The sequence below is a fragment of the Pangasianodon hypophthalmus genome, chromosome 8 (assembly GCF_027358585.1).
Source record: "Pangasianodon hypophthalmus isolate fPanHyp1 chromosome 8, fPanHyp1.pri, whole genome shotgun sequence".
Lineage (NCBI taxonomy): Eukaryota > Metazoa > Chordata > Actinopteri > Siluriformes > Pangasiidae > Pangasianodon > Pangasianodon hypophthalmus.
Genome location: NC_069717.1, coordinates 26,819,133 through 26,846,416, shown reverse-complemented (window position 1 = coordinate 26,846,416; position 27,284 = coordinate 26,819,133). Strand labels below are relative to the sequence as shown.

At 41.2% G+C, this 27,284-nt stretch overlaps 1 protein-coding gene across 4 annotated transcripts in view; it reads right to left on the bottom strand.

Moving 5' to 3' along the window:
• The window catches only part of ncor2 (nuclear receptor corepressor 2), a 103,070-nt gene that overhangs the window by 50,948 nt on the left and 24,838 nt on the right, over positions 1 to 27,284 (bottom strand). For all 4 annotated transcript variants that reach the window (XM_053236459.1, XM_053236460.1, XM_053236461.1 and 1 more), the window contains exons 2-8: positions 25,010 to 25,212; positions 22,762 to 22,883; positions 15,192 to 15,369; positions 10,679 to 10,867; positions 7,563 to 7,676; positions 3,998 to 4,054; positions 2,331 to 2,383 (exon numbers count right to left, since the gene is read on the bottom strand). In XM_053236459.1, the coding sequence (XP_053092434.1) occupies positions 2,331 to 2,383; positions 3,998 to 4,054; positions 7,563 to 7,676; positions 10,679 to 10,867; positions 15,192 to 15,369; positions 22,762 to 22,883; positions 25,010 to 25,114 (818 nt within the window). In that variant the 5' untranslated portion in view covers positions 25,115 to 25,212. The remainder of the gene's footprint in view (positions 1 to 2,330; positions 2,384 to 3,997; positions 4,055 to 7,562; positions 7,677 to 10,678; positions 10,868 to 15,191; positions 15,370 to 22,761; positions 22,884 to 25,009; positions 25,213 to 27,284) is intronic.

Genomic DNA, 27,284 nt, shown 5'->3' with positions numbered 1-27,284 from the left:
TGTTCAAGGTTGCTTACAACCAGCATGAACAACACAATAAAAATGTTGTTAGCTATTTTTCTAACGTTTTTTTCTCTTCGTGTTCTGAGCAAATTATGTGGAATACATCGTGTCCTCGCGTAAGTGTTTCATACGAGTCTAACTTTACAGACAATATCCATACCTTACAAAGAATTATAAATTGAATACAGAAGAAGCCACACAACCCACATTTCAGCTATCAGAGCTCTGTGTATTGCTCAATACAACATACTGACGTCCTCAGGGTAACTCAGCCAACTCAACTCTTCGCAAGCTTTCACTGCCAAGTTATGAAGAACATCATAGGCAATGTGTTTATCTGTATTGCATCAATCAACATAATGTGCTTAAAGCTTAAAATCCATTAGTGGATTGTACCAGAATACAAATAAGTCAAATCAGGTCTGATACTACGCAGCATTTCCGACCAGTACTGGATCAGATCCTACGTTTTCCCCATAGGAAGTGCAAAAATCGGGTTTTTTTTTTTTGTTTGTTTTTTTTTAAGATGGAAAAGGAATACTGTGCTATTCTACACATGCCTAATAAACACTCACCACAGCAGAGTGCAGCAGAGATGAGCAGAGAGATGAGGAGCAACGTTTCCCACAAGCAAATAGAGCTCAGGTTAATAAAAGACTTAGGGAACAAAGCGTCCAATTGTGTCTGATCAAAGCACTGAACTGCTGAGGTACTCTCCTTCTCTTTCTCCGTTTCAAAAACACACACACACCCACACAGTCTAATCACTGTGAGAAAATAACAATACTCCAACGGGAGCTGCAAAGGTTGAATAAAACGTTATGACCTTTACAGCGTGGGTGTAATTTTTCAGAGATGGATATACGAAAACTACTACTTCTCTGAAATTTAGTTTTCATGAGTCATTCTTATTACTGACTAAAGGTATAGTGAAGAATTCACAAGCTAACCACGTGTTTACTTTAAGCCTACTTTTCTTTTGAAACTGTAAGAGAGTTAGCTAGTTATGCCAAAAGAAACGTACATGATTTTAGTTTGCTCCTGGCGAATTTTCTGTGGTGTTTTGCAGTCTGCCATCCGTCATGACTACAGGTCAGTTATGAGAGGCTCTGACAAGTAGCTGATGTGCTGGAAAACGTATATCCCTTATATTTATGGTGCTCCATGTGAGGATACAAATCTAGTGCTTCCCAGAAGGTTGGGGCAAAAACATACAGGGTGGGACAATGGAGGCTCAATGGTTAAGGCCCTGGGTTGCTGGTCAGAAGGTCAGGGGTTCAAACCCGAGCACCACCAAGCCTCCACTATTGGGCCTTTGAGCAAGACCCATAATCCTCTCTGCTCCAGGGGCACCTGATCATGCCTGACCCTGTGCTCTGATCCCAGCTTCCTAACAAGCTGGGACATGCACAGAATATTTCTCTATACTGTAATGTATATGTGACAAATACAGGCATCTTTTTTCAAAAGCAATCAAGGCAGAACGTTAGTCAACAACACGTCTGGCCATAACATCTGTCATCTTTGATCAGCAACTTATACAACTTAGAACTATAGAGCTGGGTGATGAGAAAAAGTTGTATTGACATTGTTATCCCTTTCTTTCTCATCAGCCAATCAGAGCAAGATTGCGGTCAGTAACAATTCTGATTGGTTTAGTGTGGTAAGCAATGATAGCAGGCATGAGACAGAGCTTAATACACCTTCAGTTATCTGAAGAGCATGAGTCTGAACTCGGGCTGTTTATAGAAATGACCTGAAACACGGCAGAATCTCTACGTTCAATTAAACGCTTCCTCGGTACCACGTTTCTTTTATGCAACTGCACGTGACTTTTTTCTCAAGCTTAATTATAGCTCAATAGTGTTTTTCATCTCGTTATTGTGATACATCTCCAATGTGTGTTGTCTTGATGCGAGATATTATTGGATATGCTTTTGGTGGTGCGTTGTGGGAAAGGAAATGAGACTTAAACATCGAGGCTCTAACAGGGAGGAGTTTGCTGACACAATGTTAACCCCAATCCGATGGAGCAATAGCACTCCTACACTCACAAACAATACACTGTGATAATTCTGAAACTGCAGCCACAACCAGAAACACTTCCGCAACTGTGTCGATAAAAAGAGTTCCTGGGTGAGAAGTGATTACGCCATCCACCCAAACCGCAGTAACACTCATCTCTCAAATCGCACCTGAGGCAAGAAATAGACGCAATCAGGTGTGAGGTCGATCTGACTGAATCTTAGAGCTGTGTGTTACATAAATCTCTTTTTGGAAGAGTGCAGCACTGAGAGGAAAAGAGAAAAGAACGCAGGTATACTCACATTTTAATGTTCTCGTGGTACTGCTTCGTATCAGACGGCTGGTTATACAGTGGCTGGGATGGGGAGAGACAGAGAGGGAAAAGAGAGAGAGAGAGAGAGATGGGGAAGAGATTAAAGAGGTAGGGTTCAGCTTCAGAGACACAACACCCATCTCTATTTCTGTCCATATTTCAAGCCGAGGTAAATCTGTGAGCGTCAGACAAAGAAAATGACTGGGGGCTTTTCTTTAAAAAAAAAAAAAAAAAAAAAAAAAAAAGGCACAGAGCTCAGCGGAAACACTACACCTATGATTTAGCACACTGCAGTGTTAAATTTGAGGGAACACAGGAGTGGTTACTGATGAGGAATTAAACTGAAAATTGAAACTTATGTGTTAACCTCAAGACGTCAGTTGAAAGGGGGAACTAGAGGACTAGGCAAGGAAATTCCCCTGGTATCCTCAATTAACCTCCTGACAATGAGCTGGCTACGAAACAGTGTGGTCTACTGTTCTACAGATGATTATCAAATTCTGTTGAGTAATGCGCTTTAACCATCAGGACAAAAGGGGGAAGCGTGGATGGATGAATGGTGTTAAGGCATGCCTTAATACTTTGTGTGCATATTAAACACATCCAGACAATAAGTCACTCCAGGGAGCAATACCGGCAATTTTTCAAAAAAAAAAACAAAACAAAACATTGGTTATGGTCAGTGGACCCCAAGGTTACAAAATCACATTTACTATTTTAGATTTTAAATTCAGAGACTGCTTGTGTGACTCTTAATCCAGAAAGCAAAAAGACTCAGCAGTTTTGGAACAAGTAACGTTTTAAGTCACATATATGAGCTGTTTTGGTCGCGTGCTGTAGAAATGGGGTTTAAATTAAATGTTGTGCCCATATAGCGTCTATACCACTCCAAGCGAGGACACAGCTTGTAGGAAGAAATAGAAAAATATGCAGAGAAAATGCAAGCTGAACTGAATTTTACTCGACATTTGAAGTTTGAATTTTAACCGACTATCTCTAAAATCTCTAACGAGGATTTTAAATGGCCGTGGCATTTTCAGGATTCGAACTCGTGACCTCTGGACGGCAGGGTGAACGCTTTTCTGTTGCGCCACTCGGGAGCCCCAAAGTTTGAATTTTAACGAATATCTGGTCCTCAACCTTTACAGATATTTCAATATCCGTGAGCAGAAAACAAATCCCTAACTTACACTAATGCAGCCATGATATATACATACGCAAGACAAAATCCATCACCAATACACATGAGAGAGAGAAGACAAGACAAGACAAAGACAGACAGAGGAAAGAGAAGAGAAAGAAAAAAAGAGAGAGACTGAAAAAGGCAGAAAGGTGAAGGGAGAAGGAGAGACTGAAAAGTGAGATGGGGTAAACAAAGAAAAAAAGAAAGCAACAGAGAAAGAGTGAGAGATACAGACAGAAAAAAGACAGACTGTAAAAGATAGGTAGAAGGATGAAAGGAGAGGAGAGGCTGTAAAAGAAATGTAGAAATATTAAGGGACAGAGAGAGATAGAAAGCGAGATGGGGAAAGAGAGTGAAAGAAAGATAGAGAGAGAGAGAGAGAGAGAGAGAGTGAAAGAGAGAGAGAGAGAGAGAGAGAGAGGATGATGAAAGAGAAACAGATAAACAGAAAGTGAGAAGAGCTGCAGACTCACCAGTTCCACTCGGGGTCCCAGTCCCTCTAGGATACGATGAGCCTCCTCTGCTTTTTTCTGTTCAGGAAACACACACACACACACACACACACACACATACACACACATCAGTGGTCTACAGTCACCATGGCAACACACACCTCTTGTTCACCCTGGCAATTGCTCATAAACAACGTAACATTAACAGAGCTTGGCGACACCACACACCTCAGCACCCTCACTTTCTCTTTCTGTGTGTGTGTGTGTGTGTGTGTGTGTGTGTGCGTGTATATACACATGCGTCTGGTTTGTGAGGTAAATCCCATCAGATGAAAGAGCGAGATATCGGCTACTCTCCCTCCCTGCTGCGGCACTGAGTGAACAGTCACTCAGTCTGAGCACAGCTTGGCAAACCCTCACACGGGAGAAATCTAACCTCTGAAACAAACGAGTGTTCGAGCAACAACCTCGCACACGTCCTCAAGTGAACTCGCCTCAGCTACGGCTACACAATTAATCCCGTTTTAATCCTGATCGCAATTTTGGCTCCCTGAATCAATTACACAAGACTGACGAGCTCAGCTGATGTTCGACATTTCTTCAATGCTCGAATCTGATTGGCCAGAAGGTGACGAGCAAAAGTTACGGCTGCGGGGTTTATAATAACGCGCTCGCTGTAATACGTTATCGTTTCCATAGTAACAACGTACACAGGGCCTCAAGTTAAGAATGTGTCCAATTGTTAAGGAGGAGTTTATTTAACGTTTATGGAAGGAGTCTCCAGTGTCAGCGCTTTGTAAGAGTCAGAGGTAAAGCTGTAAAGGACTTAAAGTTAAGCGGTAAAGGAGTTTACACTTTGTGGTTTCTTGGTAACCTGACAAACTTAATTTTTTCATCTTATTAACTTTAAGAGAGAAAAAATAGACGCTGGGTGACGACAAAAATGTCATATCATGAAGAGAATTCTATAATTCATGATATCTACTGTAAATAAACACTCACAGTTTCACAGTGATACAGTAGTGCTGCTTAAAAAATGTAAGAAAATGTTTTAAAAATTTACAAAATTTTTATGTCTACTTTATGCCTGTTTAATGTCTACAATTTTTTTTTATTTACAAATAACGCTATTTTTTTTTTAAAGAAATTAACAGTGAAAAGAAGAAAAAATTACAATAAAGAAAAAGTGCAATCTACTCCTCAGATGCTTTCATTCAATATGTAATTACTAATAAAAATATATAAATAATAAAAATATATATCAACATCCACATCATCGCAGAAAAGTTTAGTGTCACGTAATATATCACGATATCGATATTATATCGTCACGTCCCCTGGCCTTTTTGGTGAGGGAAGCTGTTAACTAACGTGTTTCGCAAACAACCTTAACTATAAACGGATAAAAAGTACATTGTGTCATGCTTTAAGAAATAAAACATTGTAATCACTGGCACATTGTTGTGGTATAAGAAGAATAAAACACTTCAGGATGCTTTGTAGTGGTAACAGCAAGTCGGCTGTAATCACGCCACCCCAGTGTTGATTGTTTTCCCATAATGGCACGACCCCAAGTGTTTTATTCCTTACTTACAACTGTATAAAACGGTGGCATGTACATCATAATATCATCAGTGTTTTATTCACGTTTGTACTGTCTAATTGTTTTTATTTTTAGTATTTAAAAGATTAAGACTAGATTATTATGTCTAAGGTGAATTTCGTGTATGTGCTGCGTGTTTATATCCACAGTAAAAACTACACTTTATTGCCTCTCTGATCTAGAAGCGCAGGTGTAGAGTGACACTAGGGGGCGCACTAGCATTAAACATGAGAACGTTGCTCTGTCTGTACCTCCTCCTGCCATAACACTCTCACTCTGAGTGAAAACAGGTGTTAATAGTTGCTTGGATTGCTTGGAGCTGGAGGGTGGTTATGCATTGCAGCAGGGGGAGTGTGTGTGTGTGCGTGTGAGAGTGTGTGTGTGGGAATGATTCAGCACATCTGGCAGCGTTGTGTCTGACTCATTAGGGGGGTTTTGGGGGACTCGAGGGGAGTGCACCGGGTTCAACCGTAATCGCATTATTCTACATTAGACGTTTTACGAGGAATGTGTGTGGTTTGATTTACAGTGACACACACACACACACACACACACGCACGCAAAAAAACTTTTTATTTCCGTAAACAACACATCTGCGCCAAAACGGATCTCGCAATCATGACTGCGATGTGTCTGTCAGAGGAAAGGATCCCCTGCAGGAGAAGTAAGATAGAAGGGGTGAGTGATATGACAGAAAAATATCACATCACGATAATGGAAAGCATTTCTACCGTACACGATGCGTATCGCGATATATAGTTTGGCTAACAAACAGCCAGCAAAACAGTCGTGTTGCATTAAAAAAAAAATCTTTCCAACACTGAGTTTGATAAGCTTGTTTAATGTGCACAAAAATAAATAACGCTGATGAAATTCTATTAAAAAAATTGTAACATTTAACAACTTTAAAAATGAAATGTTAGCAATTTTAACTGCTGTATTTAAAAAAAAAAAAAAAACTGATGTCAGGATATGTGCGATATCTCAGGAAAGTGTACAGTGACAAAACTTATCACGAGATTGATATTATATTATGATATGGCCCAGCCCTGGTGAGATAGCTGCGTCGCCGTGTTTTCTATCTAACAGCATGTAAAATACGCAGGAATCAGGTTTTGTATTTCTTTTCACTTGCTGTTTTAGGAAAACAATCAACAACAGGGTGGTGAGATTCAAGTGGAGTTACTCTTACCACAGCAAAGTTGATTATTTTCCTGTAACACGGCATTCCGAAGTGATTTATTCCTCTCATGCCACAGCTTTTTGCCAGCTATTACCACCTGAATTAACTAAAGAATGACATGTCAGACTTTTAACCCGTTTATCGCTACATTAATTGCTGCAAAACGTCCGTAAAACGATTTATTGCTTACATTATAGCAAGGAGGAACAGTCGCTCCCTCACCAGCTTTGCTTTTCTTTCTCTCTTTTAAAGCTACTAAGACAAAAAAATGCATATTGTCCTGTTACACTCTGACACTGGAGACTCCTTCCATAAAGTTTAAATAAACTTTCCTAACACAACTCAACATCCACATCAATGATCATACATTATTTTTTTTTTTTTTTTTTTACCAAATCTGTTTACTATTGGTCTTAGATCATGTGGAGGGCTCGCTGTACAAGTCCCTGCGTATGAGCTGTTACTATAGAAACGATAACGTGTGCATTAATATAAAGCTGTGATGCGATTTGCTGCTGCGCTACTGTCAGAGATGCAGTTATAGAACATTTAATCAACACCTTCTGACCAATCAGGATGGAGATAAATGATTTGATCTATTAAGTATCACTCATTTGATCAATCAGTTGTGTTCTGCATTGTTTTTCTCAGGTTGGCTGTAGCTACTTTTCTCTTAATGTCAAGCCATGTCTTTAGATTTTTAATTAATTACTACATTATAGCTACATCTGTGCACTCGAAACTAGCTTAGTTATATTTCTGTAACGTAACTGAGAGGTGTGTGTGTGTGTGTGTGTTACCCGGTTCTCATCGTAGATGATCTGTACAAGGCTGCGGTGTTTGGCTTCGCTGGGTGGAGGAGAAATATTGCGCTCTGGCTCTTGGGGCTTCGCCGCCTCTTCCTCCAGCTGTTGCTATAAAAATGAAACACAGGGACAGACACTTTAAAAATAAATAAATAAATAAATAAATAAATAAAACCTTTAAAAATCTGTCATATTGTTGCTCGTACAAATAACCTTAGCTGTTTGAGTTGTTGCCATGACAACACAATGATGCCACTCCCATGCATTAGCACTTACCCTGTAAGTGTACGTGTACGCACACACACACACACACACACACACACACACACACGCGCGCACGAAATTCCTGCTAATTCCTCTTATCTAAACAGTGCAGATAAGAGATGGAATGGTGATGGCGTAAAATGGTAATCTCTCTCTTTCTCTCTCAAACACACACACACACACACACACACACACACACAATGCTGCATGCCTAAAGAGGATACCAAAGCCTCTTTCACATCCTCAGAAATTTAACAGCAATTAAAAAGTGTCCCGAAATCCCAGGAGGTTCCCGCATTCATTGCCTGGACAATTCCTGGGAAATGATCAGAGCATCGTGTGTGAAGAGAAGCTGATACATTGCTGGGAAACAAAACTACGTTCTGACTATTTACCCTCCAACACCTTTTACACTGTTTGATTTATAAAACAACAGCACAGTGAAGCAACAGGAGAAAACAAACAAAGAAAAAGTGTGCATTTGTGTGTGTTTGTGTGTCTACACCCAAGTGTGGCAATGGATAAGCATCAGAGAGAAGGGAGCATGGTATTCCACCACTTTGCGAGAGAAAATAAACAAGTTTCCCTCCGTGTGCACACACATATATATACACACACACACACACACACACACACACACACACACACACACACACACACACACACGCTCTCTTTCCTTTATCTCTCTTCAGATGAAGGTTAACCGCAGAACCTAACAGCCAGATGGTTTAGTGCTTGAAGGAGACCTGAGGGAGGGAGAGAGAGAATAAGAAAGAGAGAGGAGAGAGCAAGAGTGAGAGAGAGAGAGAGAGAGAGAGAGAGAGAGGGAGAGAGAGAGAGAGAGAGAGAGAGAGAGAGAGAGAGGGAGAGACGGAAGAAGGGGACGGACTAATACAAGTGAAAAAATGATGGGAGAGCTAAAATATGAAAAACAGTGTGTGTGTGTGTGTGTGTGTGTGTGTGTGTGTTTGTGTGTGTAGAGAGCAAGAGGGAAAAAGAAAGAGTGAGAGAATGAGCAATAGGATGAGTGGGTCTCCCTCAATCCTCACTCCTCCACCCCCTTTTCCTTCCAGCAATGGAACAGTCCACTGGGTTCAGGTGGTTCAGATTTATGGTGCTGTGGAAAATCACAAGCTGACAGACGAGATGGTTTGACAAGGTGATGGAACAGAGTGTAACTGTATAACAGCGCTTATTGTGGTTCACACATGGCAGGCAAGACTGCACAGAGGCCACGCCCCTTCACTGTGACTGAGAGAGGCCACGCCCCGTCAGTGTGAATGACACAGAGGCCACGCCCCCTTCACTGAGACTGGGGGTAAAAGAAGTGTCTGGAGTCACATTATCACTTTGTTGTATTAACTTTACCTTTAAAACAATCAAGTCAGCTGACTCCGCCCACTTCACTGCATCAGAAAAGGCAAAAATGGTATGTGTGAGAGAGAGAACTGGAGCAGAGGATCACTTAGAGAGTGTGTGTGTGTGTGTGTGTGTGTGTGTGTGTAAAATGAAGAACAAACACAGATACTTGAGAAGAAGAGCAAAAGAGGAAATTGAAAAGAAAAAAAAAAAAAAAAAAAACAAAACAAAAAAAACCCACCACACTCTCCCGCAGGAGTTCCTGTTTATAGCCTCGTATATTTCTGACCTACTTCTCTTTCTGAGTGTGTGTGTGTGTGTGTGTGTGTGTGTGAGCAGCAGTGCAGAAGGAGAAGGAGGAAGCAGTGGAAAAGAGTGTGTAATTGTGTGGCTGGTTTGAGGCCTGCTGAGCGAGGACTTAACCGCGCCATAATCACACCACTGTTTTGACTTACTTTCTTTCTTTTTTTTTCTTTTTTTGTCTCACACACAATCATCCAGCGGAGATTAAAAAAAAAAAAAAAAAAGCTTACAGGATAAACATACAAACCTCAATCCTTGTTCCAACTCGCAAACATAATATACAACCCCCAAACACATGTATGTATATCTGATATTAGACATTACTGTTAATTCACACCGTGATATTCTATATACACGTTTATTGTGGACATTTGGCTGATGTGACTGTATTAAGAGTGCAAAATTAATTCTATTTCATTTCTATCTAACTTAATTCAATAAATATAACAGACTGCAAAACGAAATATCTTCAAACTGAGGAACAAAGTTAATTAGTTAGCTATTATACCACAGCGCTGCTGAATTCTCGATTCTGATTGGTCGGAAGGACAGCAGCTCTGACAGTAGTTCACTACTGTCTATATTAACGCGCCCGTTCTAATACGTAATCGTTTCTATAGTAACAACTTACATGAGTACATGTAAAGCAAGCTGTTATTTAACAAAGATAGCATATGGTAAAGTTTTTTTTGTAAAAATACATTTACTAAACATCTATGGAAGGAGTCTCCAGTGTCAGTGCTTTGAGTTTTGCACTTTATGCAGTTTCTCGAAAACATGACACGCTGCTTTTTTTTTGTCTTATTAACTTCATGAAAGATAGAAAAAAAAAAAAAAAAGAGAGGATGGTGAGAGAAGAACTGTTTATAGCTGCTGTAACACAAGCGAGAACAGGAACTTGTTTTGTGGGTGTTCCACAACATTAAATGTAACTATAAATGGATAAAAAGTACAACAGCTCCCTCTGTAATAGTGCTGTGGTGTAAGAGGAATAAAACAATCCACTTGCGCGCTGTAACAGTAACCGATGATAGCAGTAACTCCACTTTTGATCAGATTGATTAAATGAAGAATATTTGAATAGCTGATATAACCGAGTCGTTTTGTTTTTTTTTTGTTCACGGTACTGACCCGGGAGCTGTGTTACGTACCACACTCAGAGCCCTGAATCTCGGAGCCATTACCTGTTTCTTCCTCAGTTTGCAGATCTGCTGTTCCACCATGGTGATCTCTCGGTCCACGCGGTCCATGTTCTGGATGAGCTCCTCTTTAGAAAAGCGCGTAGGCACCAGCTCCAGGTCAGCCTCCATCACCGCTGGACTCACCGGAGAGATGGGCTCGATCTTCCCCATCGAGCTGCTGCCGCCACGCTCCTGCACAGCGCACACACACACACACACACACACACACACAGTTAATATGACGATCATTATAGCATCATTTTCACCTGCAGCTCTTCAAGTCCACAAAGCTATTAGTTAACCTTTGTTTTTTCCTCAGGGGCTGGAGACACACACACAGGCACACACACACAGGCACACACACACAGGCACACACACACAGGCACACACACACACTTTCACCCTGAGCCTATATCTGGCTGTTACATAATGAGACAACTTCAGCACATTTTTAAGTTTCCACTTTCTTGTGTAATATGTCCACAGGTCAGCAGTTGAACAGCCATAACATGGTGTGTGTGATGGTGTTGTGACCCTATATGCGCAAGCACACACACACACGCATGCACACACACGCACACATGCACGCACGCACGCACACAGAGTGGGTTTCATGTTGAAAGCAGACGGTTTACCTTTACTTAACCTACATGTGATCAGTGTGATGTGTGTATGCATGGTCATGTGTTTACCTCTTTGTGGAGGTGCTGATAGAAGTACGTGACAGTTATACACACACACACACACACACACACACACACACACACACACACACACGCACACGCACACACTTTAACCTATATCATACCTGACTTTTACATAATGACAGTTACATAATGACATTCTTAAGTTGTTTGCCCAAGGTAACCACTTGGACCTTTCACACAGTCTTAAGTGTGTGTGTGTGTGTGTGTGTGTGTGTGTGTGTGTGTGTAATATGTGAAATATTTTAAGTTCTAAATCCTGAGTGAAGTATCAGAACGCCTGCAGCGTCATTTTAAAATGATCAACAGACCACAGAAAGTGATGTGAAACCTTGGCAACTATTCTCTCGCTTTCTCTCTCTCTCTCACACTCTGTCTCTCTTTGTTACTCTCACTGTGCCTACTTTTCTTTAATCCTCCTTTTTTCATCTTTCCTTCACATTCTTTCCCTCTTTCTTCATTTCTTTTGCTTTCTTCTGCTTCCGCCTCCTTCCCGTATCTCTCCCTTTCTCCCCATCTTCTTCTGTTGCTCTTTCCATCTCAGAAATATTTCTTTCTGTCCCTCTATGTTGTGCTCGCTATAGTAATTCAGAAATGTATGTTCCCCTGTGTGTGTCTGTGTGTGTGTGTGTGTGTGTGTGTGTGTGTGATTTTGTCTCTGTGTGTGTGTGTGTGTCCAGCCACTGAGGAAAAAACAAAAGTTAACTAATCGCTTTGTAGACTTAAAGATTGGGACGCGAAAATGATGCTATAATGATCGTCATATTAACTCTGTGTGTGTGTGTGTGTGTGTGTGTGTGTGTGTGTGTGTGTGTGTGTGTGTCCGTCCATGTGTGTGTCCTTACACTGTCAAAATGGTCATGTCATTTCTGTCATCACTTCCACAAAGAGCGGAAGACATGATCATGTGTGCATACACACACTCGTTACATGTCTGGAATCTGGAGCTGTCACTGCTGTCGTGCGTCAGTGTTCGGCTGAAGATATTAATATGGAGGCATCGGTTTACCAGCATTAACACTGAACTGTCAAAGCTGTGTGTCTTTAAAACTATTCTAGGAAGTCACATACACACACACACACACACACACACACACACACAGGGTAATCGCACTTCCCAACACACACAGCGGGTGTGATCACAGGGACCTTCATTCTGCGGTCTATATACACAGTAAAGCGTGTGATATGACTGTCCTTCACACTTCTCTCCCTCTCACACTCACACACACACACACACAACACACACACTCCTCAGAGCTGCTACTGATCATACTATCAACATTTATATCTTCATATAGAAGAAATACGCCCAAAGTTTTGCTCCTTGATTCATGTGTTCATTCATTTGTGTCTTTCACCTCCACGAACACGTACGCAATTAAAATCACAAATGCACAACAACAGCACAATAAATATTCGTTTAGCTCACACAATACTAAGGTTATACAAGGCTAACGCTATTCTTTCCCAGTAGATGCGTCACCACCATCGACTGACCTACAAGATTCAAGATGTAAGAGGCCTAAGAATCGATTAAACAGACTGTTTTTCCTTTTTTTGATTCAGCCGATTCTCAAAGCTACGTAGCTACACTGATGTAGACACACTACCGGAAGTCGTGTTTACGTTCAAACGCAAGAGACGAAGAATCAATAGAGAAGGCAAGCAGTTATAGAAAACCAAGGCTTTTGACAACATCTTGTCTTCACAGACATGATTACACAGTGATACAAAAGCTCAGATAATGGAGACACATCGAGAACCGTTTTATATCTGAATCGTAATCGAATCGTGAGGCGAGCGAAGATTCCCACCTCTATTGTTAATGCTCACACACACACACACACACACACACACACCTCCTGCATTATCATATTGTAGATTTGTACCCAAGAGCTGCTGCTGTAATCATAAAGACTGTCCTGTTGCTCATCCTAGGACTCTTATCCTGAATCTGCTCACACTGAGCATCCTTTAAACACACTTGCTCTTCTGCACTGTCACCCTGAAGAGGACGGGCTGCCTTTAGAGTCTGCTTCTTCTCAAGGGCTGCTGTCGCCTCTGGTTTGTTCATCAGGGATCTGAATATAAATCTACAACCGGATCTCTGTAAAGCTGCTCTGTGAAGACATGTATCATTAAAAAGCGCTATTTGCAAATAAAATAAAGTTACATCAAATCCTACTCGGTCCCTTTATACAGCCTCTGGCACAGAAAGCAACGACGCTTTGTGCGTAGACGGGGGATACGAGTTATTACCCCAAACATCTGCCTCTGCCACACACACACACCAAATTCTGCAAGATGCTAAATGACACACACACACACACACACACTTTTGCATGTCCCCAGGCTCCTCTGTGCTGAATGAGCTGTAGTCTCTGGCAGCAGGATGGAAACAGCGGTTAATGGTAAAAGACAAGCTGATTTATGGAGCCAATAAACACACAGTGAGAGATGACCTGAGCGAATCCCGCTGATGATCACTCGTGTCTCGAGCGGCACGCCGGCATCTCCTCCGAGCCTCATCCTAAACCCAATAATGGCCTTCGGTTTAAACCGCGCCTTTTATCTGGTGCCTTTAATGATCTTTCTACTTACGCAAGCTCGGTTAAACAGCGCGTTTTCATGGCAATTACTTCCTGACTGGGATTATCATCGAACATGGATGTGTAAATTAAGACATAACTACACTGAGATGTTTTATTTCATGTCCTACACCTTGCAACACTGAATAATCGCAAAGTACACACTACATTCGTTTTAATAATCTAAATTAACTTAAGGGCGAGCGTAACCCGTCTCTGAATACATGTAACTTTTCCAGTTGTCTACACAGCACACAAGAGACAGATATATACAGAGTGTGTCTGAGATAGATTATATATATATATATATATATATATATATATATATATAGAGAGAGAGAGAGAGAGAGAGAGAGAGACACAGAAAGAAAGAGAAAAAGAGAGAGACAGAAGGAGACAAAGACAAAAAGAAAAACTGAGACACATAGAAACAGAGAGAACAAAGAGACAGAGTAACCAAGACGGAGAAAGAGAGACACAGAGACAGAGAGAGAGACACAGACATACAGACTGATAAAGAGATAGAAAAAAAGACAGAGAGAGAGAGAGACTGAATAATTCTGAACTACACATGGGCTATATTTAATAATCATTAAAATTATATATTATAGTCCAGCGTGCATAACTGGTCTCCGAATATGTGTAACTTTCCTGGAGTTAATATTTTAGGCTTATTTTACCAAATCTAAATCAAAATAATGAGAGAAACAACACCACCACCCTCAGTATTTAAAATAACTGATGAACTGTAGTGATCGCTCGTTGTCTAGGTAACGTCTAAGTAACATTACAGAACGTTGTGTGATGTTTCGAAATACACTGCATGCTGTAACTCGTACACCGCACGCTGTGACGTTTTGTGGAAACGTTCAGAAGATGTAAATGTTTGAGTTTTATCAAATGCATGGAGAGTTTAGGATGCGAGATGGAATCAGTTCATCTTAAAAAAAGCTTTAAAGAAGTGAAACGGAGGACCGCCATACTCGATATTTTATGTTATGATAAATGTTCATATTGCGGGGTTTGGATCTGTACGTTATAGACCTGGGCACTCAAGTGTTGTAAAGTGTGACCCACGAATGCAAATCTTGGGTTTAAGCTTCCTGTAGTTCCCTTTTCCCTTCCTGTTATTTCTCACAATGCTAACTTGGAAGCTATATACTTCTCTTCCTCGTTAGGCTCATTAGCATTTTCGCTCTTCTTCCTCTTGAGATCACTGACCTTCACGACATCCTCGGCTCCAGTCAGAGGCAGAGGCGGGCGCTGAGGCGGATGACGCATTAGAGGCTCCGCCCCGATCTCCAGGCGAGGCCGCTTTATCTCGCCATACTCCACCTCCGATTGGCTGTTGGCTTCGGGTAGATATATGTGCTCGTATCGGACGTGCGGCTCTGTGCCTCTGAAAAGAAAGAAGAACAATGTGTAAAAATAATGTGTAATCAAGGGTGACGATTTAACAGAACTTAAAATCAGTCTTTATTAGCATTGTATATAATCTGTGTACATTCTTTTGAACACCAGCAGTGTGGCACAAATATAATTATTATAATATATAATGTACAAAATATAATATGCATTGAGAATGTTAAAAGCTAAATATATAAGCTACACTCGATGCTAATAACGATCACCCGTGCAAATATATTCAGGTCGCAGGACGTGATGCAATCGCTGTCCCAAATCACCGCCTCCCGCCTCAATGAACACTGAGTAACCATGGAGACATTTTTTTTTTTTTTTTTTTTTACGTTGGACATGGAGCATACGCGGCATATGGTATTTTGCACACCACTGCTATGCTGGTGTGTGTCGGCAATGACGCGCTGCAGGAAGGTGGGAGGCGTGTGTGTGTGTGTGTGTGTGTGTGTGTGTGTGTGTGAGAGAGAGAGTGAGAGTGAGAGAGAGATATGAGTGAGATGGCACATACACAAACAAAAAAAAAAAAACACAACACTCCATATCATTACAATTCAGGACAGTTACAGCTGTAAGGCTGACAGTTTTCAGCCTGCGGTGAACACACACTATACACATGGACGTGGATGTACAATATCTCCACTATTCTACACAATCTCTACAGATTCATCACTTCGAGAGCCGGGTGAAGGTTAAAAGGTCAGGTAGAGTGTTGGACTAACACAATACCTCTAATATTCAGTGTGCTAATATTGCGACATACTGTGTCACTGATTACAGGAAAGAAAAGTGACTCGCAAGAAGGGCAGAATGGAAAAATGGATAGAGAGATACAAGGAGAAAATGTAAAGAGCAGAGAAAAGATGGTGCTGTGTGTGCAGCAAGACTTTTTATCCCTTTTCACAGTAAGCCTTCAGCCATTTCATCCCATTCCAACTGTCTACACAGCACATAGGGGAGATATATATATAGTGTGTGTGTGTGTGTGTGAGTGTGAGTGTGTGAGTGTGTGTGAGAGAGAGAGAGAGAGAGAGAGAGAGAGAGAGAGGGGCATATAGAGAATGCATGTGTGAGAGACAGAGAATGTATGTGTGTCTGATTCAGTGAGAGAGAGAGTGAGTGAGAGAGAGAGAGAGAGAGAGAGAGACAGAGAGTGAGACAAAGACATAAAGAGAATATATGTGTGACAGTGTGTGAGGATGTGTGAGGATGTGTGAGTGTGTGTGTGAGATACTGAGTGAGACAGACAGACAAAACAGAGACAGAAAGAGAGAGAGAAAGAGTGACAGAGATAGACAGACAGAAACAGAGAGAGAAACAGAGAGAGAGAGACACATACAGACAGACACACACACAAACAGAGAAAGAGAAAAAAGAAAGACAGGCGCACACACAGAGAGAGAGAGAGAGAGAGAGAGAGAGAAAGAATAGCAGAGAGACAGAGATAGACAGAGCGAGGGAGAGATAAAGAGCGATAGACAAAGAGACAGACAGACAGACTGCACAGTTTAGCATGAATATTGCATTTTGTAATGTTTCTAGCTAGAAATAACATTCATTGCTTTTAGAATTTAATTTCTACTGCATTTAATTTTAAGCCTCGATCATTAACACGTACATCAGACGTAAGCTACACGTCTAAATAAGCGCTAAAGACGGTAATAATCGTAATCTAACACCTGACCTGCATGGAGTAATATTAACCATCTAACTAATTCATTAATGTCATTATTACTGCATAATAATGCATTAAAATTATTGCCCCCCAAGTGTTCAGTACAAGTTTACAGGCAGGAAATGAGTGTGTGTGCGCGCGTGTGTGTGCGTGTGTGTGGTTCCCCACTACACATAAAAAATACACTATAAAAGTCAAGCCTTTCTGAATATTATGATACCTTCTCATCTGGATGGCTCACCTCCAATCTCCCAGCATGCCTCTGTGCTCCAGCTAACCGCTATTCTTAGGAAAACACTCCTGCCTGCCGCCTCCACACCAGGAGTTGTATAAGTGTGTGTGTGTGTTCATATTTACTATGGCTTAGGTAGTGCTCTGCAAAGATCAGACATTTATAACACTGCCTGACCTAATTATGTCAAACTCAGGCACACGCACTCACACACACACACACACACACACACCTACCTGACATCTAATAGCATACGTAATGAGTGCACTCGTGTATACGGAGAGGAGAAAAGTCTCAGCTCCTCAGCTCTCTTCAGCACAAATGGAAAAAATTTAATCTGGCAATCAGGGACAGTGAGGAGGAAATTACAATAACACACACACACACACACACACACACTCAAACTAATTTTTTCACCACCGCTGATTTCCACAGAGGCCTGACACTTGCATAATCACATCATCAAAGTCCAGCTTTCATCCATCCATCTCCCGCTCTCTCTCTCATTTCCCTTTCTCTCTATCTCTTTGTCTTTCTCTGTATCTCTCATTCGCTTTTCCTCTTTGTATATCTCTCTCACACACACATTCTCTATGTCTCTCACTCTCACACACACACACACACACACTATATATATATCTCTCTCTTGTATGCTGTGTAGACAGTTTGAATGGAATATATCTTATCTATATCACCCTCTATATATCTCTTTCCCTTTCTCTCTCCACACTTCTCCCTCTCTCCCCTCAATTTCTCTTTCGGTTTATCTCTCCCTTTCTCGCTATATCTTTCTCCCTCTCTCTCATTACGTCCCTTACTCTTTCTCTCTCCCCTATATACCTCTCTCCCTCTCTCTATATATACACACACGTCTCCCTTTCTTTCTGTATGGATCCCTCTCCCTTTCTCTCCCCCTCTATACCTCTCTCCCTGTCTCTCTGCCACGCTCTCTTTCCATATCTCTCCATCTCTCTCCACCTCCATCCTATGACTATGCCTGTTGTTAAAGTGCTATACAAATAAAGCTGAGCTGAATATTCATGATTGTTGTGCTACAGACAGAGCACTCGTTATCAGGATCACACAAAGACAATGGAATATATCTTGAAGAAGAAGATCACAAGGGCGCGTCATAATGTAATAAACGGTGAGGTTTCAGATTCTTCGTTGCTTTCACATTAATGCCTGATGGAAATTAATTACTCACAAGTAAATCCTCGATGTTGTTTCTTGTTTAGAATATTACAGTATGCCATAAATATGCATTTTTTTGTGTTACATAAATAACATTCAAATGTGGGTTTGTCTGTTTTGTTTTTTTTTATCCCCTGCTACAGCTTGCTCTGCAGCTTTTCTGTAACACACCCCTGCTGAAAGAGATTTTATCGCTCACTCTTACACACACGGTTTAAACTGAGACGAGATAAGATAAGACCCTTCACCAGCCTCTCTATACTCGTGTCTGAGCTGTGCAGGAATCAGGAAGCACTGAAATTTTTACGCACTCATGCATGTAGATGACCAACACACAACTAAAGCAAAATCAAATCATTATCAGCCCTTTAAAAATTGCATTTGACGTTTAACTAAAATTTTTAACTGCTTCCTGAACGGTGCAACAGAAGCACATTCGCCCCTATCGTCGATAGATTGCGAGTTATAACCAAATGATCGTATCACGATACCTGAAGACATTTTTATGATATACGATATCTTTCATCGTGATATCTAGATGTGGTAACCAGCTACCTAAAAAACTACTAACTTTAGACAAAAATAAATTACTTAAAATAGAAAAGGATTAAAAAAAAAAGTTCTAATCATCTGAATAAATCCTAAAAATAAAATAAAAAATAAAAAAAACAATTTTAAAAGTTCAGTACATCAAATCATCTGCTTCCAATCAGTTTGTCATTGCTATTTCATAAAAATGTTAGAAAATGATATCACGATGCTTGCGATATCTCGGAAAAGTTTATCGTAACATAATGGATCACGATATTGATCGTATATGATTCTATTACCGAGTCCTTTGCGAAACCAGTGTGACACGGGTGAGCTAGAGGTTAGGAATAGGTAAAGACTAAAATCTGGAGAAAATGCAGTAAATAATATGCTGTTGTTGACATCAGCATGTCATGCTGACACCACCGTGCTTTTCATCGCAGCTCCAGCATCATATACTACAGCAAAGCTCTACAAAAACGACAATAACTGTGCTCACATCCGACACTGGACCTTCGTCAGGTCAAACACACTGTTATTCAGCCAGCAATAAGTGATGTCATCACAGGCGGAGACAGAGGTCACTCTCGCCAGTGGCGTACCAAATTCCTGCTTTAAACCCCTAGTAAGTGTCTAATTTATGAATCCAACCTCTGTGATAGTTCTTTCTTTACATCGCCGCCCCTTGTATTAGAGACAAGTTTCTCAATTTCCAAATAACACAAAGACGCTACACTATGGCGTGCTTCTGTTAAAGGTGGAGCAACTGGCCTGAGAGTGGCGCAACAGGAAAGCGTTTGCCCTATCGTTGCGAGATCATGAGTTCAAATCGTGACAACGCTACAACCGTCCGTAGCTCGGGAGAAAGAAAAAGAGAACAAGATCGGTTGTGATCTCAGGGTGGGAGGGGCATACGCTCTGTCCCCTGTCGAGCGCAGCGACACTTTTAATCTGTGATCTATGTATGCGGAAGAGGGCAGACAGCACTTCCCTTCAAGTGTGTTATACTGTGCTGTGATGCTGCATGAACAGCTGGCTTCACGTCTCGGCAGAAACACGTGTCCATGCCATCACAGTCCCCGGGTGGTTGCTGTTGTATGACAGGTGAGAGCTGGCTGGCAGGTGGGACTTGGCAGGTGAACAAATTATGGAGAAAATGCAGCATCGAAAAGGAGGAAAAAGTCTTAAATATTTCACAAATTTTGAAGGTTCAGTTCATTTTGTACAAAAGAATTTTAAAATAAAAAAAAAATAAGGACAACACGTAAAGCGTATCCTGAAATAATTGATCGCGATATTATATTGATAATTATATTGATGTTGATATTATAATCATCATATCGTCCAGCCCTAGTACCACTAAAGCCCCTTAACCTTCATCAGCTCTGCTTAAGTAAGTCGCTCTGGATAAAAACATCGCACCAAACGTAAATATGAACTAAACAGACTCGTTGGTCAGCACAGAGTCGTTTCTGTGAACTATGAGCAGAATCTGAGCAGGTTTTACAGATCACAGGTGAAATCATAAATAAATCTCTCTCTCTCTCTCTCTCTCTCTCTCTCATTCTCTCTCATTCTCTCTCTGGACCAGAGATGGTGCTGTATTTAGCAGCGGAGTTCCCTGTCTGTCTGCCCGCATTAGCTGGAAGAAAAACGGTGTGCCTGTGTGCGTGTGTGTGTGCGTGTGTGTGTGTGTGTGTGTGTGTGCGTGTGCGTGTGTGTGTGGTGGCTCTTACATAATGCTTATGCAAGGATCTGAAATTGTGTGTCACTCTGAATAAGAGATGGAAGAGTGAATGAGGGCTGAGGAGAGCTCCTACACACACACACACACACACACACACACACACACACACACACACACACACACACACACCACAAAAAATTTTTCCTAGAGCGATCCTGTCCCATTCATGCTCTGCTGGACATCTCAAGGTTAAATCAGTAAGAAGAGAAAAAGCCTCTAGAGATATTTTCCATCGTCTGAATGGTGGACTCTGAAGTCATGGATACACTACACTCGTGACACGTTATGTAAACACCAAGCTCACACCACATTCCCACGTTTTTTTAATGGGGGGAAAAAAAAAACAAAGGAGGAAATTAACTCAACAACTGGAGATCACCCTGCACACGTACTTTCCCCTTAACGCTAAAACAAACACGGACCAGATGCGTGCGCGGTTTTCCCTGCGTTTTTTTTTTTTTTTGATTAACGTTGAACAGGCGCTCCATCGAGGAGCTCCAATGCAGCTGAGAATATCCAACTTTTTTTTCAACTCAATTCTTTTTTTTGGACAGGATCTGTTTAGATTTGAACTGATTTTTGAGTTTACACTGCTAGCCTACATTGCAGTCTGCTTTTAAAAAAAAATAATAAAAAATCAAAAATGTTTAATATACTTCTTTTCCTGAAATCTGATCAGCGAAACGTGATTTTCGGGTTTCTGCTCCATCCCTTGGACTCAGACTTCCCCAAAAATCCGAGACTAGAGATGGGACAGATTCGACCTGATCATACGTTCACATCAGCGGGTCTCATGTGGGCGTGAACTTTCCAGCAAACTCGAATATACAGCAGTAGCTATATGTAGCTTCTATACAAATTAAATAAAGCACTAATCGGTGCGAAAATAGATTGTCTGGTTTACATGCTACGTACTCGCCAGGCAGTGTGTGTAGTCGAGGTTTTAGCGCCCAGACCAAGTACATGGTCGAGTGCCTCTTCTAAAGTATTCATTTTTCGTTTTTTTGCTGTTCGGGAAGTGTTTAATATCTGGTGGAGTGTCACTGATATGTGTGCTAGCAGAATAAACACAGCAAACAGCAGCAGTCCAACATCTTTTTTCCCAACACGAGGCAACAGCTGCACAGAAAATCACAGACGTGTATCCGGACACGGCTGGACGATATGACAAAAATATCATATCATGATACTTGAAGACATATTTATGATACACGATACATAATGGTATGCTTACAATATCTACAAAAATACAGTGACATGAAAAAAAGTTTTAAAAAAATAATTAATTCTAATACTTAAATATAAAAAATGTTTTACAATTGTGTCGTACAAAAAAGGACAATTATTAACATTCAGTACAAAATCAGATCAGCTGCTTCCAATCAGAGTTTATCATTGCTATTAAAACAAACCTTCGAAAAAGATATCACAATACGTACGATATCTCAGAAAAGTGCATCATGACATAAATTATCACAATATTCATAATATATCGTCATATCGTCCAGCTCTAATCCAGACGGGACTAAAATTATCAGACGTGCGCCGAGTTTGAAGAAGAACAGTAGAGAGGAAGATGGAAATAAAGTCACAGAGGAGCTAAAAGGTAAAATAGGAAATTCCCTCAGGAGTCCATGTAAATGTATTCGAGTCTGCATTCGGCTATCGACAGGATCAGAAGAAACCACGGTAGTAAGTTAAACGGAACGTAACTGCAGGTAAGAGTTAAAGTTGTGAGAAGGGAAGTGAAGAAAAACCGAACTGCACGAGATGTAGGATTGGTCCGAGGAATCTTTGGGATTTACCTAATTTGCACGGAAGGGAGAAAATCGCAATGCAAATGTCGCTTGTTGAAATCGTTGCTCTGTGTTGCATGTGTACGTGGAAAATAAACGGCCGCTTGTTGCTTGTTGTGAACGCAGGGGGAGATTCTAGCAAGGGATGAACTATGCGTGTGTGTGTGTGTGTGTGTGTGTGTGTGTGTGTGTGGGGTCACCTCTCGTTCCCGGGCTGAAACTCCGAAAGCAGGGACGGTCTGCGGCGGTGAGACTGGGCGAGAGCTCCATGGGAGAGATGGGAACCGAAGTCCCGAGCATTGTAGTTCACTATTCCAACATCCTGCTCAACACACACACACACACACACACACACACACACACACACACACACACATATTACACTCATATACATTTTGAATCTCTCGAAACACTTAAATTTTACATACTGCACCTTTAACACTTAAAGGAGCAGTATGTGGGACGTGCTGTTACAGGAAAATAATCAACGACAGCCTGGTGTGATGATCCAGAGTCACTGTTACCACCCTGAAGTGGATTATTTTCCCATGACAGCATGTCCTGAAGTGATTTATTCCTCTTTACACCACAGGAAATACAATCTTTCATCCATTACATAACGACAGACTGTACTTTTTATCCATTTAGATAAATAGATAGCTGCGTTTTATCCGTTTTATCCATTTAGATAGTTGCGTTTAAGGTTGTTGAACTTCCACAATGCAACTTGCCCTAGAGCAGCTATAAACAGTCTTATAACAAGTTAATAAGACATAAGAATATTTAAAAAAAAAAAAAAAAAAAAAAAAAGCACGCAGCCTGTTACTAAGAGCCCGTGTCAGAAAATGTCTGCCGTACAAGTCTCTGTGAATGAGCTGTTACTATAGAAACCATCAGAACGACTGCACTTGTATAAACCTGTGATACTGCCAACACCTTCTGACCAATCAGAATCAAGAACTCAACAGTGCTGTGGTATAAACAGTTTTTTTTTGTATAAAGTTTTGTTTTGTTTTGTTAAATACCAGTCTCCGGATACTATTAGCCTTCTTAACTGGATAATTAAATCAGCGATCAGGATATAACACGTTACACAGCTACAGTGCCTTCAAACCACAGAGTTCAGATTAGACTTCAGATTATACAGTGGAAGTGAACAAGCTGGGGGAAGAAAAAAAAAAACTGGTGTGCGTCTATTGTTCCAAGACTAACAACAGTCAGCCATCTGTCATCGCAATCCCAGACCCTGACGGAGAAAAGCGCCGAGGAACAAAGACGCTGATGTTCCTGAATCGACCTCATGACCACTGCTGGGAAAACGGAGCGCTGCGTCCAAAGACCTTTTACGGACAGGACGCTAGTTGCTGTCATTGCGTAATCTTACAGTAAAGGGCAAGAAGATTACGGGTAGAGCGCGTAAACACAAAGGACTAAAGCCTGAGGAGGAGGGAAGCAGTACACAGGGACGTCATCTCTTCTTTATTAACAATAATATTACTGATTCCATCTTTATTTATTTTAATGATAATAATAATAAAGATTATCTAGATAGCAAGCTAAGCTAGTCAGTTAGCTGATACTAGCTAGCGCTGGTAAGAGTGTTTCTATGGGTACAGTGCATTTCACATGACACACTTTCTTGAGGAAGTGTTTGAGATTACAAAAATGAACTAGCATGATATATACAGTTGTATGCAAAAGTTTAGGCACCCTCTTGCCAAATCACACATTTTACACTACACAAGCTCTAACAGTATTCGTGGCATGTGCCTCCTTCGGTAGATGTTACGGCTTGCAAACGCTTCTTGTATGCAGAACGCTTCTAGTTCAGAGGTATGTTCTCAGGCTGTCTTGCAGGTTTAAGACCTACACACAGATTTCCAAGGATGTTCAAGTCAGTGGACTGTAAGGGCTGTTCCTAAAACTTCTTGAAGCAGCTCGTGGTGGACGTAGAGTTATGCTATTATGGATCATCGTCCTGTTGTAGAAGCCAATCTCTTTTCAGCTTGTGTTCTATTTGCTGAATCCATCCTTCCATCTACCTTTGACTTTACAACTGGAAGTTGCACAAGCCATCATTTTTCTTCTTCTTAAGTTTATTTTTTAAGTTTAAGCCCAAACTTTTTGTTTAAACAGTTTGGAGCTGATGTTTGTTAACGTCTTTTCGGGGCAGAAATCGACAAAATACTTGACTGGGCCAGAGGTGCACAAACTTTTGCACAGAAACGTAAGTAACCTTTGTAAAATTTTTGAATAGAAAATAGATGTACGTGGGCTGAGTGATGAGTGCTGAAAAGGTGTGAATGCTCTCATTACCCAGTCCAAACAGGATGTGTGTAACCGCAGATGTGTCTAATCATAGATGACTGTACATGCATGCGTGCATGTGTGTGCATGTGTGTGTGTGTGCGCGTGTGCGTGTGCGCGTGTGTGTGTGTGTGTGTGTACCGTGTGAGCGCGGGCTATGGGCAGAGGAAGGCTGGCTGAACTCGGCAGGTGTCGGGCGTCCACAGCTCTCCGGCTCTGAGGCACCGGTTGCGGGTGAGAGGACATGCTGACGACGAGACTTCCTCTACGCACAGGAAGTGGGCGTGGCCGCTCTATGCACGCTGACCATTCTTCGGAATCGAGTCCTGACCGTCAACAACAACCTGGAGGGAGAAGAGCAAAGAGATAAGATGGACAGAATCATGTAGGAGTCGTTGCTCCAATCAACAACGACAGAACAATAACAATAAACTTTAGGAACAAGAAGTCGAGAACGGAAGAAAAAAATAAATAAAAGTCTGAAAATTCAGAAAGGATGCAGCTGTTTGTGAGATGAACGATAAATAGAGAGAATACGCAGGTGATAAACAAACATTTATATTGTACCATCTACCAAATCCAACGCATTTTTAGAACTATGACTCCGAATCAGAGTGAAATTGATACGTCTGATTTGTTCGAAATTCAGTTTGTTGTCACCCCTCGCACACACAATTATTTTAAAAAAAGGCAAAAAATGTTGTCTGCGGTGTGTAGGGTTAAAAACATCCTCGTTGGTCAGAAATACAATGAAGAAAAAAAATGCCAAGTGTGTGTAGAAATCACAAAAATCACCCAAGCATGGAACTCCCCGAGTCAGCGCTAAATAAACGATTCGATAATTCTACAATGAAAGCTGTGTGTGTTTATTTTCTCTTTTTGTTTGTCAAAATCTTCAAAACTTTTCTGCCATTTCTGTTACAGTGCTATTCTTTGCAGTTTAGCAGCTAGCATCTACCAAAAAAAAAAAAAAAAAAAAAAAAAAACCTGCACGGCATATTTGATTCAATCGAGTCGATTCAGAGTCGATTCAGAGTCAAATCACTGAAGAGAACGCAACAGGGTTCAAATCAAAGAAATATCACATCACTCTCACAGTGCCTCGCTTTGCCTGATTTACTGCCTCGCTTTACTCAGCTGTGTGTATCAAACTCTCCAGAGATGGTTTCTGAAGCCCCACACACACATATACACACACACACTTTCCGCAGCATATCAAATAATCTCTCACCACATAAAGAGATATGATAGATTCTTCTCATCTCAGTGCCAATATTCTGAGAAGCGCATCAGGGATGAGGTTTGAGAAAACAGAAAAAGAGCAAGAGTCAGCACATTTCTATATGCTATAAATACACACAGGTTTGAAGGAACTTCGACGCACACACACACACACACACACACACACACACACAGCAAATCTAGCTGAGCTAAGCAGATTTAACACACTGTCACCGGACCACAGAACAAAGAAAAAGAGCGCATGTGTTTTTATTATTACAGTTCAGCTCAGGCCGAGGTCACGAGCAGGAAAATGAATGATTATTCTCACATACGTTAACTCAATAAAGCCAATAAAAAACATGATCAGGAACGACGGCAGCAACAAAATCAACAACACAGCCTTTCTTATTTAGCCCCGCGCTATCGGATTAACGTTCTCGCTGTATTCTTATAATAAACAGAGCGAGCTGAACATATCAGTGGAAAATCTGACTGTATCAAACAGAAGACAGGAAGCTGGAGGAGTTTCCAATCGGCGCCATCTACATAATATGGATTTCCTGGTGAGAGTAAACTGTAGGTGTTTAATTCTGTCTAATAACTGAACAAACTGAACGTTTCTCTGTTTTATACTGAACACATGAAGCGTGTTATTTTCCCCTCAGATAGAAATCAAGTCAAACAGACAGAAATACAGAGAGACAGACAGCCAGATCATCAGACAGACAGACAGACAGGCAAAGAGACAGTCAGTCAATCATTCAGTCAGTCAATAAGACAGACAATCAATCAGACAGACAGTCAGAGAGATTCAGTCAGTCAGAGAGACCATCAATCAGGCAGACAGTCTAACAATCAGAGAGACAGACAGTCAGACAGGCAGAGAGACAGACAGTCAGTCAGAGAGACAGACAGTCAGAGAGGCAGAGAGACAGACAGACAGTCAGACAGACAGACAGTCAGAGACAAAATCAGTCAGACAGACAGACAGTCAGTCAATCATTCAGTCAGTCAGTGAGACAATCAATCAATCAGACAGACAGTCAGAGAGATTCAGTCAGTCAGAGAGACCGTCAATCAGGCAGACAGTCTAACAATCAGAGAGACAGTCAGACAGACAGACAGAGACAAAATCAGTCAGACAGACAGACAGACAGACAGTCAGTAAGTCCAACAGTCAGTGAGACAGTCA